This window comes from Xiphophorus maculatus, chromosome 24 (genome assembly GCF_002775205.1).
Source record: "Xiphophorus maculatus strain JP 163 A chromosome 24, X_maculatus-5.0-male, whole genome shotgun sequence".
Lineage (NCBI taxonomy): Eukaryota > Metazoa > Chordata > Actinopteri > Cyprinodontiformes > Poeciliidae > Xiphophorus > Xiphophorus maculatus.
Window position 1 is genome coordinate 3626421 of NC_036466.1, and position 15062 is coordinate 3641482.

General features: G+C 46.3%; 2 protein-coding genes across 2 annotated transcripts; one reads left to right on the forward strand and one right to left on the reverse strand.

The window, feature by feature from the left end:
• Nucleotides 1-511: 511 nt before the first annotated feature.
• On the reverse strand, nt 512-4353 carry LOC102222779 (glycerol-3-phosphate dehydrogenase [NAD(+)], cytoplasmic-like). The gene is made up of 8 exons (XM_005802539.3): nt 3958-4353; nt 3522-3699; nt 2266-2406; nt 2059-2197; nt 1844-1956; nt 1518-1751; nt 1304-1410; nt 512-996 (listed from the first exon to the last, which is right to left on the reverse strand). The coding sequence occupies exons 1-8, from the start codon at nt 3996-3998 to the stop codon at nt 900-902; spliced, it is 1050 nt and encodes a 349-aa protein (XP_005802596.1). The 5' UTR covers nt 3999-4353; the 3' UTR covers nt 512-899.
• A 176-nt stretch (nt 4354-4529) lies between these two features.
• On the forward strand, nt 4530-13926 carry osbpl11 (oxysterol binding protein like 11). Its single transcript, XM_005802538.2, has 13 exons — nt 4530-5400; nt 5536-5604; nt 5672-5847; nt 5969-6048; nt 6128-6310; nt 7044-7248; nt 7740-7876; nt 9611-9751; nt 10442-10892; nt 11167-11353; nt 12047-12229; nt 12303-12456; nt 12532-13926. The coding sequence occupies exons 1-13, from the start codon at nt 5285-5287 to the stop codon at nt 12595-12597; spliced, it is 2148 nt and encodes a 715-aa protein (XP_005802595.1). The 5' UTR covers nt 4530-5284; the 3' UTR covers nt 12598-13926.
• Nucleotides 13927-15062: the final 1136 nt, after the last annotated feature.

A 15062-nucleotide genomic window follows, 5' to 3' on the forward strand; every position in this document is an offset into this window, starting at 1 on the left:
TTTTCACTCAAAGTGTATTTGTATATTTGATATTAGCACTAACCTGCTACAATGTTAGCTTTTAGGTAAACACTTTGTTAGCTCTTTTATCAACCCTCAAAACTGGAGGCTTTTTTGGTATTTCCTGTTAAAAATGATGTACCAACACAAGTGATTGTTAGAAATCAGATTCCAAAATGGAAAAATCGCAAAAAGGTCAAAGCACAAGGGGAATCCCAAATGTTTTTCTGGTCTGCATGATGGGACAAAGAAACAAGTTTGTTGCTTAATCGGCTTTTCATAGTTACAGCTGTTTAAATGGGAATCATTTTCTGCCCGCTTTGGAATCTAACAAGCAAAACCGAAAATCCACATGTAAAGTCAAGTGATTGGTCCATCATGGATTTGCCAGTACAATGTGAGAACGCAAATTTCTAACATGTACAATGTAGATTTAAATAGTGTGATTTTCCTGCCATAACGCTTAAAAGCCGATATGTTTTCCACACAAAGACAACAAAGACTTCACAGCTTCTCGGAAACCAATTTTAATAAGTCAAACACTTCGCATGAAAATAAAAAAATAACACCCGTTGTTGATTTTCTGAGATCAGGGATGTACATGGTGTAGTGATATATAAAAGTAAAAAAGTGAAGACACTTCGGGCGCTCTCGCGTCTAAATGGTGGATTTGGACCCATTAAAACATGAAAAGAAAAGTTTGTAGTAATGATTGTTCCCACAAAGTGTAATAGTAAAAATAACAATTAGAAAAATTAAAAAAAAACAACACATACACACACTGCAAGCCAAGGTTAAACAGTTTTCACGTGCCAGGTTGTCTACTATGTTGTGCGCTTATCTTGTGGATCTCTGCCACCCTCTAGTGGTGGGAGGTTGAGGTTGCAGCCAGTTGGAGGCTACATGTGCTCAGGGTGGTTCTGCAGACAGGTGATGAACTCCTTCACCTCCTTCCCTTCATAGCAAATCTGGTAGACGGCAACAAACAAAGGAAACCTGTTGGACACAAACATTTTACAGCATTAGTGATAGAAAACACAAAGCGTGCATTATGAACACACATGAGGGAAACAAAATAAGCTTATTAACAGGTTTTAACATAATGTAACTAACAGCTTCTACTGTGTCATCCCACAAGGTTTAAAAGAGTCTTACAGGAAATTTCGGACCATTTTTACAGATATCCATTTGTGAGGTCAGACAGTGATGTTGGACGAGAAGACCAAACAGTGGGCATGTAATTTTAATACTACCTATGTATAAACCTAGGTACTAGAGCTGCAGTATGTGGTGGGGAACTTACTTCTTAACTATGCCTCGATTTTGAAGGATCTTGTAGACCTCGGCTGAGGTCTGTGGACCCTGCAGCTTCTGGCCGTTCAGCATCTCGGCCTCCAGCTCAGCGATGGACTGCACAGGAAAACACAACGCTCCATGATGCCTGGCAGCTAGCTCATTTCAACTCCATTAAGTGAGGAAGGGGAAACATTGTGATGCACTTCCTGCGTCTGACTCACTTTGGAGGTTTTGACGAAGGCCTCGGCGACGCGGCGGTTCCGCCCGCCGTAGCAAGTGGTGATGAGGTCGGCCACGCCGCAGCTCTCCAGGAAGGTGCCAGAGCTCACGTTGCCCTTGCAGAACATCTTGGCAAACGCCACCATCTCCATCAGGCCCAGCCGGATCACCGCCGCCTTGGTGTTGTCGCCGAACCCGAGGCCGTCGCAGAAGCCGGCGCCCACCGCCACGATGTTCTGGGATGGGTATAGAGAGGGTCAGAGAACAGCTGGTTAAGCTGGAAACAGGCGGAAGTTAAGTTAAGGTATGCGCTGACACGTGTGTGTACCTTTAAGGCGCCACACAGCTCCACCGTGTCGCTCTCAGGAACCACGGTGATGCGGAAGTTGGGCGTCTGCAGCAGCTCCTTGAGCAGCTGGCCCTGCGCCGCGTTCTTCGCCCCTTCATGGAAGCGGAAACATGAGTCAGACTCTGAAACTGGAAGTCATCCTGTGGGCCGCTAACATCAGCACTTTCCCCATTTGAACCAGAATGAGAGCAGACCAATGGTGGTTTCGCAGAACTTTTCGTCGGCCACCTCGTTGGCGATGTTGGCCCCCATCAGCACGCTGACGTCGATCTGCAGCTTCTCCCTGATGATGTCGGAGATGAGCTTCAGGCCATCCGGACCCTCGTCGATTCCCTGCAGAGCAGCACAGCGTTCAGCAGCGAAACCCTCTGCAGCCAACTCCTCCAACACCACAACCCCACCTTGATGAGGGAAATCCCGATGGCTCCCTCCGTCATGTGAGGCTTCATCTCGTCGCAGAGTCTACTGATGAACTGGTGAGGGATGACGAAGACCAGGATACTGGCTCCCTTCATGGCTTCGGTGACGCTAGGAACAGCCACCTGGAAACACGGCAACCTCCGTCACTAGAGACCACACCACCCAGACTGAAGTCTCAAAAATGTTGACCAGGCTATGGCCATACCCAAAACTCACGACACGAGACGCAACACTGATTCCACAAGAACGAGACGGGATTTTATCACTTTCAAAAAAACTTCAAAGCTCAAATTTATGCTTCATTCTGCATTTTTTAAGATTTCGCAACAAACTGACTTTTCATTTTTATTTCAGCAATGAAACCATAACTATGCCTTTGCTACAGATCAAGCATTCATCACAGAAATGCTCTTATTGAAATTAAGGCAAAAATGTTTATTTTCTCATTTGACAAAGAAACTTCTTTATGTGCATCTTTTAGTGTATTTCTAACATTATATAAAAAAGCCTCAATGAAAAAGCTGCACAATGTGCATGTTTTTTTTAATTTTTTATTCTGATTACCCAATTAATCATCAGACTAAGCAATTAGTCAAATAAACATTAGCTGCAGCCTTACAGCCAATCAGTGCCAAGGAAAAGAAATCACACTCCCGGATTGGCTGCCGTGCAAAACGCCAACGTGTCTAGTAGAATCACTCTTAGATATCTCAGCTTCCCAAGCTGCATTTTGTCTGAAATATTACAGATCCGAAAAACAAAATCCACGAATTGGCAAATTTACTATGAATAACTGAAAGTTACGTTCCCGCGGAAAAATCTGCAAAAACTGAGCTGTGACTAGTCGGGGGCCCACTGTACCTGGTTACAAGTACAGTACAAAAGCAGACTGATCAATTATTAAGTGTGCAACACTTAGCAACTTGCACCTTCACTGAGTTGCAGCCGAGGCAAACGGTCAGACCCGGTGGACCGGACACGTTCAGGTTGGACACCTGTCCTGTTACTAGGTAGATAAGGGTTGGAAGCTGAATAATTGGGAGAAATTAATGATTTTTTAATAATTCCATCTATGGATGGTGAGCATGATGGTGCTTGAAAGCCACACTTTGATCTTTCCCAGTGAGTACTGCTCCGCTCCCCAGAACCAAGACAGATAAAGTCTTTCCAGGGACATTCCTGCTCCTGTAGGGACAGGACTGTGGAGGATAAATTCTGGGAAACAGCAACACCCTACCACGTTCTTGGGCAGCTTGTGTCCCGGCAGGTATTTGACGTTTTCGTGCTCGGTGTTGATGATCTCGGTGAGCTTCCTGCCGTCGACCATCTCCTCGTAGACCCACATGTTCACCATGGGGTTGAAGCGGTTGGACGCCTTCACATTGTGGCCGATGATCTTGGCGATGGAGGATCCCCTGGAGGAAGAGCCACAAGTTCAGGATGGAGGACTCCAGCCAATCACAGGACATTATTTTGGTAAAGCTTTGATGCTAATGGTTTATTTGCACATTTAAAAGAAGAGGACATTTAAATCCACGGATTGACACAAAGTAGAGACAATCAGATTATATTAACCCAACAGGTTTGAATCTGCCTAATTCAAATTTAGTTCAACGCTGACCGCAACATAAAGAAGCCATGAAGCAAAAAACATGAATATAGAGTAAAGTCACCAGTTTCCAGATCCAACGATGCAGACTTTCTGAGCAGGCATGTTGAAACTGGATAAACGCTTTGCCAGACTGAAGTATGTGTTGTTCTCCACTCGCCAGTGGAACTTCCTTATCCGCCCCGTTGCTGCTAAAAGACACCCGCTCCACCCTGAGCTCGCCACGGTTCCGCCTCCCACTTCCTCCCGTGGACTTTCAGCAACCTGAAGTGTTGCGTGGAGCACAAACCTGCTAATCTCAAAGGATTTCCACAAACTTCCTCATTTCAGCTCCACATAAAAGGCTTAAATTACGTTTAACGACGATAATAATGCGGCCGAATACGGCGTTGGGTGCGTAAAAAATAAAATACCCCAGCATGTAAGCTGCAATGATGTTTTAGAGGGCGCCGATTGATAAATAACCACTAAATAATTGGGATACCGCTAATCATAACGTCTACTATGGAGCAGAACTCTGAATGGTTAGTCTTCCGGTTTGTGAGACTTTCAAAATAATGGTGTAAATGGTTTTAAGAATGCGAGAATAATCAAATTAAATTAAAAAAGTAAAAATTCTAATATTAAGGAAAAGCAGCAATTGCTTTATTTCTAGAAAATAAATAAAACTACTTAATCTTAGCAATATAAGACTTATTTTTAATATCAGTTTGGTGTAAGACAGATATTTCAACATCAATCATTGTGATGCAATTTGGTCAAATACTGTACATTTCTTTACAGTGGAAATAAGTTACATTAATGAGGTGATAAATAAGTTCAGTTAGCAAATTGTATGACGACATTTATCCTAAGAATTGCGAAAATTTGGGGGTTTGAAACTTGATCAGTGTAACATCTGTTTTACAAACGATCTATTTTGTAGAAACTTAGCCGAGTGAGCGTTCTTAGGGGCAAATTGAAGTACTCTGAATGTACTTCATACGATTTGTACATTGGAAAACATTTTATTTTGTAACATTAGCAGCGGGTTTTGGTTGTTCATTTTTCTTATTGTTTTATTTCTTTAAATCCAAACCGGAAATGCGCTCCCATCAAACAGTCACGTGACAATCGCGTTCCTGCCGAGGCAGTAAAGAGCAGCAGCTAGCAGAGGCTGTCCAGCTACATGGTTTAATTATGTTTCCTTAGCCGTAGTCCCCTAACTGTCCGAAGGAGGGCTCCAAGCCGGTTTTCCCAGAGGCGGGTGACAACTTTTCCTGGAGTGGGGCGAAATTAGAACCCAGAAGCTCGAGCTGGGTGATCAAATCTCAGCTTAGCATCAGAAGTTCTAGCCTCCGCCGCCGCAGGAGGAGCAGGGCTGACGGAGGCAAGGGCTCTGCCTTGTGACCATGCAGGGGGAAACTGCGGCGGTTCGGGTCGCGGAGAACGAGGGGAAAGTGGATGCATTTCCCCCGAACAGAACCCCCAGTTCGGGGAGAGCGGGCGGGAAGAGCTGGCAGTACAGGTGGGTGCTTTTGCTCTGTTTACCTGCCAACCTGACTCACCTGAGTGAAGGTGGCGGACTTTGCCCTGCGCGCTGACTGTCAGTAGCCGCTGATCATCAATCTGTGTTGACCTAAACATTTCTGTCTGTCCGAAGCGATCACATGGAGAACATTGACGGCTATCTGATGAAGTACACCAACCTGGTGACAGGCTGGCAGTACAGGTGAGTTGTTACCTGGCGCTTGCGCTTTAAACCGGGTGTTCTGGTCACTGACAGGCTGCTCCTCCAGGTTCTTTGTCCTGAACAACGAGGCGGGTCTGTTGGAGTACTTTGTGAACGAGCAGTCCCGCTCCCAGAAGCCCCGGGGCAGCCTGCCGCTGGCCGGGGCCGTCATCTCCCCCAGCGACGAGGACTCCCACACCTTCACCGTGAACGCCATCAGTGGAGAACAGTACAAGCTGCGAGGTGAGTCCACCATCATCACCATCATCCAGCTGCTGGTATTGATCTGCAGCAGGTCCATTATGTGCAGCCGGTGAGGCGCAGGATCGATGATTCTCTCTCCTCTGTGTGTGTGTGTGTGTAGCCAGTGACGCCAAGGAGAGGCAGCACTGGGTGAGCCGGCTGCAGATCTGCACTCAGCACCACACCGAGGCCCTGGGCAAGGTAGGAAAGGCCCCGCCTGGTTCTCGTTCTGACCCAGACCGGCTCTGGACCATCTCGTCATGTGTGTCTCGTCTCCCAGAGCAACCCCGCACCCAGCCGTAGGTACTCTGTGGCGTCCCAGAGCAGCGCCAGCTCGCCGATGTCTCTGCGGCGGCCCAGTCAGAGCACCTCGGCCCTGTTCGGCTGGACGCAAAACCACAAGGGCTCCGTCTACTCCAGCAGGAAGTCCCTGATGCCCGACCACCTGCTGGACGCCAGGGAGGTACGACACACACCCCAACATGGCCGACACCCGTCTGTCTGTAACTGGTTCGGTTTCTGAATCATGCTGAATCAGCAGACAGGCTGATCCAGACCCAGTTGGGTCTGTTTTTTTGTTTAGTTTAGTTTTTTGGAAGAAAAGTGATGTCATTCCCCCTAGATCCAGAGCCACATTTGCTGTATTATAAGAAAAAGAAAGGCATCTAGTCTTCAAATCCACTTTATATATGGCAAGTGTTTAGAATATTCAAACGTATCCTGTTATAAAAACAGGAATCGGGTCACTTTCCTTTTAAACATATTTAGCGAAGTTTAATAAATTAAATCAAAGTTGATTTGGATGCTGCAAAATTGACTATTCTAGATAGACGTCATTCTACTTACAACGTTTGGTTGTAAAACTACAAATACTTTATGTTTCCATTGTAAGAAATTGTTACTATTCTTGAACTGCAGTTGGGGACCACAAAAAAATCAGTGCAAGGGCCACAAGAGGCCCCTGGGCTGCACTTTGGTGCCCCCTGCTGTAGAAGGGAGGGCAAAGTGTGATTTCCTGCTGATGTGTAATTAGCTGTATTGTCTTAAATCATGAAATATTCAGAGGTGAGTGGTGGTTCGCTGTGTGTCCAGCAGGGGGAGCTGCTGCACTGCTGCCATCCTGGCAGGCTGCAGCAGCAGAATCAGAGCTGATGTTGGCTCATCTCTAACCCAGATGTGGTTCTGTTTGTGTCCAGATGATGAGCCAGGCCCAGGGCCAGCACCGGGACCTGATTCAGAGCATCGAGGGGCTGCCGGCAGCCCCGGGCCCCGGCCTGTCCCCCCTTGACCAGGACCTGCTGATGCTGAAGGCCACCTCCATGGCCACCATGAGCTGCCTGAGCGAGTGCCTGCACATCCTGCAGCTGCAGCAGGTGGCGCGGCAGCGGGCCGCCCTGGGAGGTGAGTGACTGGAATTATGCTGCATTATTGATGGGAACCGGAGCAGCTGGCCGTCTGGACAGGTAATTAGATCTGCACCTGTTAAATATTCACCTGTTGGGGCAGGTGGAGCAGGTGGAGCAGGTAGAGCAGGCCGAGCGGCGTTCTGAGGCTGCAGCAGCCCACACAGCAGCGCTCCGATCCGCTCTGACCCGCTCGCCGCCACTCTGCCTCAGCTAAATGTGTCCCAGTTTCACAGCAGATCTCCTTACCTGGCCAGCAGCCGGCCAATCAGTGCAGCAGGAGGCTTCCTGTGGGCGGGGCCACGCTGTGGTGATAGCCGCGGTCTGAGGCAGTACCGCGTTACTCCCAGTGCTCCTGCTGTCGCATTGGGTCAGAGCAGCAGGTGGAGCTGCTAGGGGGGGGCGTGAGGAGGGGAGGGGGTGCCACCATGAGCTCGGCCAATGATGCCTGTGCGGGGCCCGCCGCGGGGCCCTCGCCTGCCTCCACAGGGCCCACCATCGAGTGGCTGGAGCCCAAAGTGGCCGACGAAGTCCTGAAGAACGGCAGCAGTCCGCTGGGCAACCACACCCCACTGGAGGGGGGACGCCTGCCGCTCAGCGCCCCCGACGCCTGCAGCTGCTCTGAGGTAAGAACGCCGTTACCATGGAGACGGGCTTCCTTCACTGCACGTTTCATTGTTTAATGTCACTTCATAAACTTCAAACATGATCAGTTTTTATCAGTAAGATGCTCTACCTGGGTCATAACGGTTCTGTGTCTCATACATGCCATCATTAGTTTCAGTCACATATTTATCAATCAATCAATCAAATTGTATTTGTATAGCACATTTCAGCAGCAAGGCATTTCAAAGTGCTTCACATCATATCAAACACAGAAACACAAAGTCATCAAGTGGGGGGGTTCTTGCTTTTGAATCCATAGAAGTTACACTCCTACTGTGTTATATGGAACAAAATACCTGTTGGTATTTTTATTCCCACTCATTCTCACAGTCACACAGTTTAAAACGATGTAAACAGCCTTTCAATGGGCTTCGTCTTTCACGGAATTTCGAGCAGGGACTCCGTCATCCCTCACGGATTTTGTATTATGACGTTTGGCCATTAAAATACCTGTAAATAAAACGGGAACATTTCTGTATTTAGTGGAAAAAGTCACTCATTTCTATGGAAATGCATAGATTTCAGGTCATAATTCATCTTCAATGAGGAGACATTAAATCCAGACTTCTCCAAGGGTTTTCACACAAAATGATTAAAAAGTCAATCAAAAGCAAGTGAAAGAGCAAATTTAAAAAAAACATATATTTCTGTTTTTTTAATGTTTCTTCTTTCTGCTGCCTTTCATTTTATTGACTTGTATTTATGTTTGTATTGCATATAATTGTTTTTGCTTTTAATGTAATGAATACATTCCCTAACGAAGTAACTCGGTTAGAGAACAGGAAGTAGTGTAAACTTTCTAATTCATCACTGTTTTATTTCTGGATACAGAAAATAGTCTTCATATATTAGAAAAAAAAAATTTAAAATGCATTTTGGTTTAATTTCAAACACAAGAAAAGTCATGAATTAAAAATCTAAAATCTCAAAGAAGACAAGAGGTTCCTATAGGACTCGAGATTATTTCCTGCATAGCTTGGGTTGTGTTGACGCTAACAGTGTAGCATACGGCCAACCTGGAGTGGACCAATCAGAGTTAAGAAATTAGATTTAATAAGCGAGTCCCTTTAAATCCACCAGTTTGAACCAGAATAACTTCTATCATGTCATAAACTTAATAATTTGTGGTGAAACTTGTGAGTTTTGTCTACTGTGGGAACAATTTTAGGTTTAATAACATTCATAAATAAAAATACAAATAAGCAATGAATATTTCTAGGATCATTTTGTGTGTGCAAGGGACACAGATATTAATGTTTTTATGACCGATAACTGATACTGGTTGTCAATATCGGCCCAGTTCCACTTATTGGAGCGATGGCGATTAAAAAAGTGAGGAGCAGCTGGTATATTCAGATGGTGCTTTTTATTCAGCAACCTCAGACATAAATAATAAAAAGTTTGTTTAAAGTCAACAAACTGGGTTTTATAGTGTTAATAGTAATGACTAAATATAAGTTGCACATTGACTAAAGTTAAAAACGAGAGATTAATTTTATTCTGTGTCAAAATCTCCTTAAATTATCTAATTTATTATTTTAAAGAGCAGCTTATTGCATTTTGAGTAAAAAGCAGGCATTGTAGTTGTTCTGGATGGAGAACGGACCAGAACCAGCAGAGTGTTACTGTAATATCTACTGTAAGGAGCTGTGTGACCTGAGGCGCTGAACTTTGCCCTGGGCTTCGTCTGGCAGGAGCAGGAGGAGGTGGACCCGGAGGACGAGGTGGAGGACTCGTTCATGGACACGGAGGAGGACCTGGGGGCTGTGGAGGAGGAGCGCAGCGTCATCCTGCACCTTCTGTCGCAGCTCAAGCTGGGCATGGACCTGACCCGGGTACGGCCCGTCCACCAATCACAGAGCTGTCAGGTTTCGGCCTGACAGCAGAAGGGGAAGCTGTTGGTACTTTAATTTTTCTGCTAATAAAGCATCAATCTTCAAAAGGTCCAGGTTTAACACCTGGATGGCTTCCCTCTACAGCTTCTGGTTAAAACTGAACTAGGTGACCTGCACTGCCCCCTTCAGGAGACCAGGCATACAGCAGTTCTCATGCTCATGTATTGGTGTTTAATCAGTTTTACTAAATAATCTAAAGTCAGGGTCAGGATTGTAACACAACTCACAATCAAATCAAATCCTGCCGCTTTTGTTCCAGACGCTCCGATCAGGATTTTCCTGGTGGGGTTTTAACAAAAAAAAAGTATTTTTATTGGTATAATTAGGATTGATGCTCTTAACTTTGATATTGGATGAAGCTACTAGCTGCTAGTCAAAACATTTACAGACTGAATGTAGTGGGACTTTCTAGACTTGGTGCATTTAGTCATTTTTTACTTAGCTACTCTTAAATATTGGGAAGAAGAGAACTCATAATTAAAGTGATTTAAATGAGCCAAGCACTACTTAGAAGGCAGGTAAACTGGGATCTCCATAGCAACCAGAAGCTGCCAGCTAGGTGCTAAATATGTGCTGTGGTCAGTTGAGGTTTTCGGTTTGGAGGGTGTGACGTGTAAACCCGTCCCCCAGGTGGTCCTGCCCACCTTCATCCTGGAGAAGCGCTCCCTGCTGGAGATGTATGCAGACTTCATGTCCCACCCGGAGCTCTTCGTCACCGTCACCGACGGCAACAGCCCCGAGGACCGCATGATCCGCTTCGTGGAGTACTACCTCACGTCGTTCCACGAGGGCCGCAAGGGCGCCATCGCCAAGAAGCCCTACAACCCCATCATCGGAGAGACCTTCCACTGCTCCTGGAGGGTCCCCCGGGGGCCCGAGGCCCTCCAGGGAGAGGCCGAGCCCCCCGCCGAGGCCCCGGAGCCCTACCAGGTGCGCTTTGTGGCGGAGCAGGTGTCCCATCATCCCCCGGTGTCTGGCTTCTACGCAGAGTGTCCGGAGAGGCAGATGTGTGTGAACACACACGTGTGGACCAAGAGCAAGTTCATGGGGATGTCCATCGGCGTGTCCATGATCGGAGAAGGTCAGTGAACGCATCCGCCTGTGGCGTTAGCGTTAACTTAGCTTCGATGAGCTCTGTGCTCTCGGTTCCTGAAGGCATCAGGCTGTCGGGATCTGCTGCTTCTTCTGTACTTAATGCAGACTGGAAAGAACAGATAGCAGCTGATGTATATTTAACGGCGGCTGTGAGTAATTAATGAGGCTTATCAGAGCCGGCGGGATTGGATTTTCAGCATCTGGTTTCACCGCCGCCTCTCGAGGATTTGTCCGCTCTGATTCACGACGTCTCTGTCCAGGTTGCCTGCATCTGCTGGAGCACGATGAGGAGTACACCTTCACGCTGCCCTGCGCCTACGCCCGCTCCATCCTCACCGTGCCCTGGGTGGAGCTGGGCGGAAAGGTCAACATCGCCTGCAACAAGTCCGGATACTCGGCCGTCATCACCTTCCAGACCAAGCCCTTCTACGGCGGAAAGTTACACAAGTACGTACCGCCGGGCGCCATGGAAACCACCAGCTAATCCTCCCTTCAGCTGCAGCTCCATTAAAAGATATGGTTAAGGTAGAGATACTGGCGTCACACAACACCATCCATTGATTGGCAGATAGAAAAACGACTGGTCTGTCCAGTTAGCATGACAGACTGAGAGTCCAACTGGAGGTGGAAACACTCTTCTGAATAAAGAACCAAACCAAACCACTCACTGGAAACCAATAAATGCCCTAAAATCCACCTTAAGTGTTTGTAAATGTGTATTACTTACACATTTACAGTGTTACTAACTGATTTATTATCAGTGGTGGAAACACTTCCACTAATACACCAATAGCAGGGCTAATTTTTCGTTTTGGGGAAGCCAAGTGTGCTAAACGTTTTCAGATAGATTCTGAAACGCTAATTTAGGTGGCTGTTTGATAAACTGTCAAAGTTTTTGTTATCAACTATTAAGAAAATAAAGCATGGACAACAAACACAATATGGACATTACTGAACATGTAAATTATGTCAATTAAATTTTTGCTTGAGTATTGAAGTCTGTCAAGGGTAGATAGTCAAACTTCCATTCAAATTCTATCAGCTTCCACTAAATACAGCTTTAGTGTTAGCTTTGCTAAATATGGAGTCGGTACAGCACTTTAGCGTTAGCTCCTGCTAAACGTTGTTGTTGGTGTTCAGGGTAACGGCAGAGGTGAAGCACAACTCCACCAACGCGGTGGTGTGTCGGGTTCAGGGCGAGTGGAACGGCGTGCTGGAGTTCAGCTACACCAGCGGAGAGACCAAGGTGGTGGACGTCACCAAGCTGCCCGTCACCAGGAAGCGGGTCCGGCCCATAGAGAAGCAAGCGCCCACAGAGTCCAGGTGGGCTGCGTTCTGGCGGGAAGCGTCCATGTTGGCGATGTCCGTTGTCCAACGAGGTGAACTCGTGTTGCAGGCGGCTGTGGCAGCACGTGACGGAGGCGCTGCGGCAGAAGGACATCGATAAAGCCACCGAACACAAGAGGGTCCTGGAGGAGCGGCAGCGGGCCGAGGAGCGCCAGCGGGCCGAGACCGAGACGCCGTGGAGGACCAGATACTTTGACCGGGAGGTGAGCGTCCATCATAGCCGGCCCTTCCTGTCGCCTAGCAGCAGGGACCAAACTACTTCCTGTTTCTCTCTGCAGGGTGAAGGCTGGGCCTACAGCAAGCCTCTCTGGAAGAATTCAAAGTCCTACGTTTCCTGTCTTTAAGTCCAGGTGGCTGAATGTGAGTGAGTTGCACACAGTTGGGATGAAGGCGGGGCACTCTGGCAACCGGCGGCCAATCAGGTGGCGCTCGAAGCCTCGGAGGACGAGCTGCCGCCCCGCTGCTCGTTTTTATATCTCGACGTGTTCTTGTACAGGTACTAACAGCCTTAAGACGGTTTGGAGGGTTGGGATCTGCTTGGTTTGCTTCTTTTCTCCACCTTCAGCTGCACTTTGGTTTAAGAGGGGCGTTTGTTTGAGGAGAGAGAAAGGGGCGAGCGACGTGCTGCGATTGCTCTAGACCAGCAGCTCAACCAATCAGGACGAACGTCACAGGAAAACTGCTCCAAAATCCCACAGATCTAAACTGGTCCAAGAAATTGAAAGTATTTGCCCCCCCAAAAAATAATAAGAGATATTATTCATCTATATGTATATACATATATGCTGGAATGATAAGTTTTGGCCTTCTTCACTGTATTCACATTAATTTGTTCTTTGTCTTTAAGTGGTGTGTTTTTTTTTCCAATAAAGTGCAGAATTTTGTTTTTCTTTCGTTTAACTACATTTTAATAAGTAAATCCATCTAAACATGTAAAAAGTCACTTTACTCAAACTGCCTGGATATTGCAAGTTTTAAATCATTTATTACATGTTTAGTGCTTATAAACAGGTAATAAATGGTTATTAAGGAGTTAACGTTGCTTTAAGCATGCTAATTTTTACATTTTTATGAACCATTCCATGTTTATTAACGGCTAATAAATGCCTCACAGTTTATCCTGTAACTGTGGGGCCCCATGTGGTTCCTGTAGCTGCTGGTCTTGCTGGGTGTTGGCCCCCCAGCTCCAGGTGGCTCTAGCTCCGGCCCTGCCCAGCCAGTAGAGCAGCTGTTCCGGGTTCTCCTGCATGGCTCTCCTCTTGGTTTTAAAGCGGTTCTGTTTGTTCCCTCCTCCCTGTGGAGCTGGAACGGTTCTGGTTCTGTGTGAAGAACCCGTCCCAGTGACCCCGGTCTGGTTCCAGGCGGGATCAGTCCACTCGGCCATCGATAAGCTACCCCCCCACCCCACCTGCAGTCCTGGTGCCTTAGGGAGGAGTCGTCCCTCCTCCAGGGGGAGCCGGTTGTTTCCCACCAGTGGTTAACCTGAACGATGCACTGATGTCTGCTCTGTTCTCATGTTTTGAGTTTCTATTTTCCTTTAAGAGTCAGAGTTTGGGAGTGAAAGGAGTCACTCTTGTGGACTTCCTGTCGTCTGTCTTGCTGATTTGTGAAATGCACTGATGTTGCAGCGGAACGGACGTGCGCTAATAATCCAATAAAACCCTAAACTCTGATAACAGCCCTCATTTTGTTTCTTTTACATTCACACACAACATGGTTGAAAACTATTAAAACTCTAAAACTCACTGTGCTCCACTTCCACCCAGCTCCCACTAACAACGTGCTAAAAATAAATATCCCATTCTTAAAGGAACTTGGCTGGTTATCAGGAAACGATTAGGTGTGAATTAAGATGAGAATAAAACATAAGGACATTTATTACCTTACATAAATCCAGTGGTTTTTCTCCAGTGAACAGACTCTTCGCCCTGGTTGCTGTCAGTTCGCCTGTGGCCTGCTGACTCTCCATCGACATTTATGGGATTAAATACAAACATATTTCATGTCAGGACGGAGACTTAAGCTAAATGTTGCAAAGTGAGCTTAGAAATTAATTTATGTTAAAAATATATATACATTTCATGACTATGTATTCTTATATTTACATTAACCACAAGATCTATGACATGAAACCTTTTCAGATGAGCAATAACTATACTTATAGTTGTACATTAAAATTGACTGGCTACACAGTCACTCGTCTCATTTAGCTGTCAGAGAACTCTGTAAGATATAGATTCACTTCATTTGAGGGCCCTCAGTCTGTTGTGGCCCTCAAGCCCTTCACTACATGTTACCACTGTTCGCAAAGCAAGTGAACAATCTTCGATTCGTAGAACAGATTGAAACAAAGATGCACGTTTACAGTTCGAAGTTTAACCGTACAATGTCTGCTTTTGGTTTAAAGAAATTGCTGATAGCCAAAATGGCAGACGTGCTGGGTTTTGAAAATGAGGGCTGCTTAATGAATTTTAACTCTTCCAGATGTGATTGGGACTTTGAAACACAAATGAACCATTTATGTACAACAGTACATAAGCTGTACATTTCTTCAACACATTTTAAAGAGAAAAAGTTCTTCAATTCTTCAGCTAATTCGTGTTTTTCCTTTCTAATGACCTACTGTGGAGCTGGCAGCAGGTCGGTGTGAGAGCATCGTGGTGGTCCTGAAGCGTTCGTCGCTGCGCTCAATGTTCTTCACGGTTAGATTACTGGCAAAAATCAGAAACTTCAAAGTATGAAAAACAAAAAAGGTGCCTTTTCAGCTCAGGTATTTTTTTTCCTCAAATCTACTTTGTCAAAAAATAAA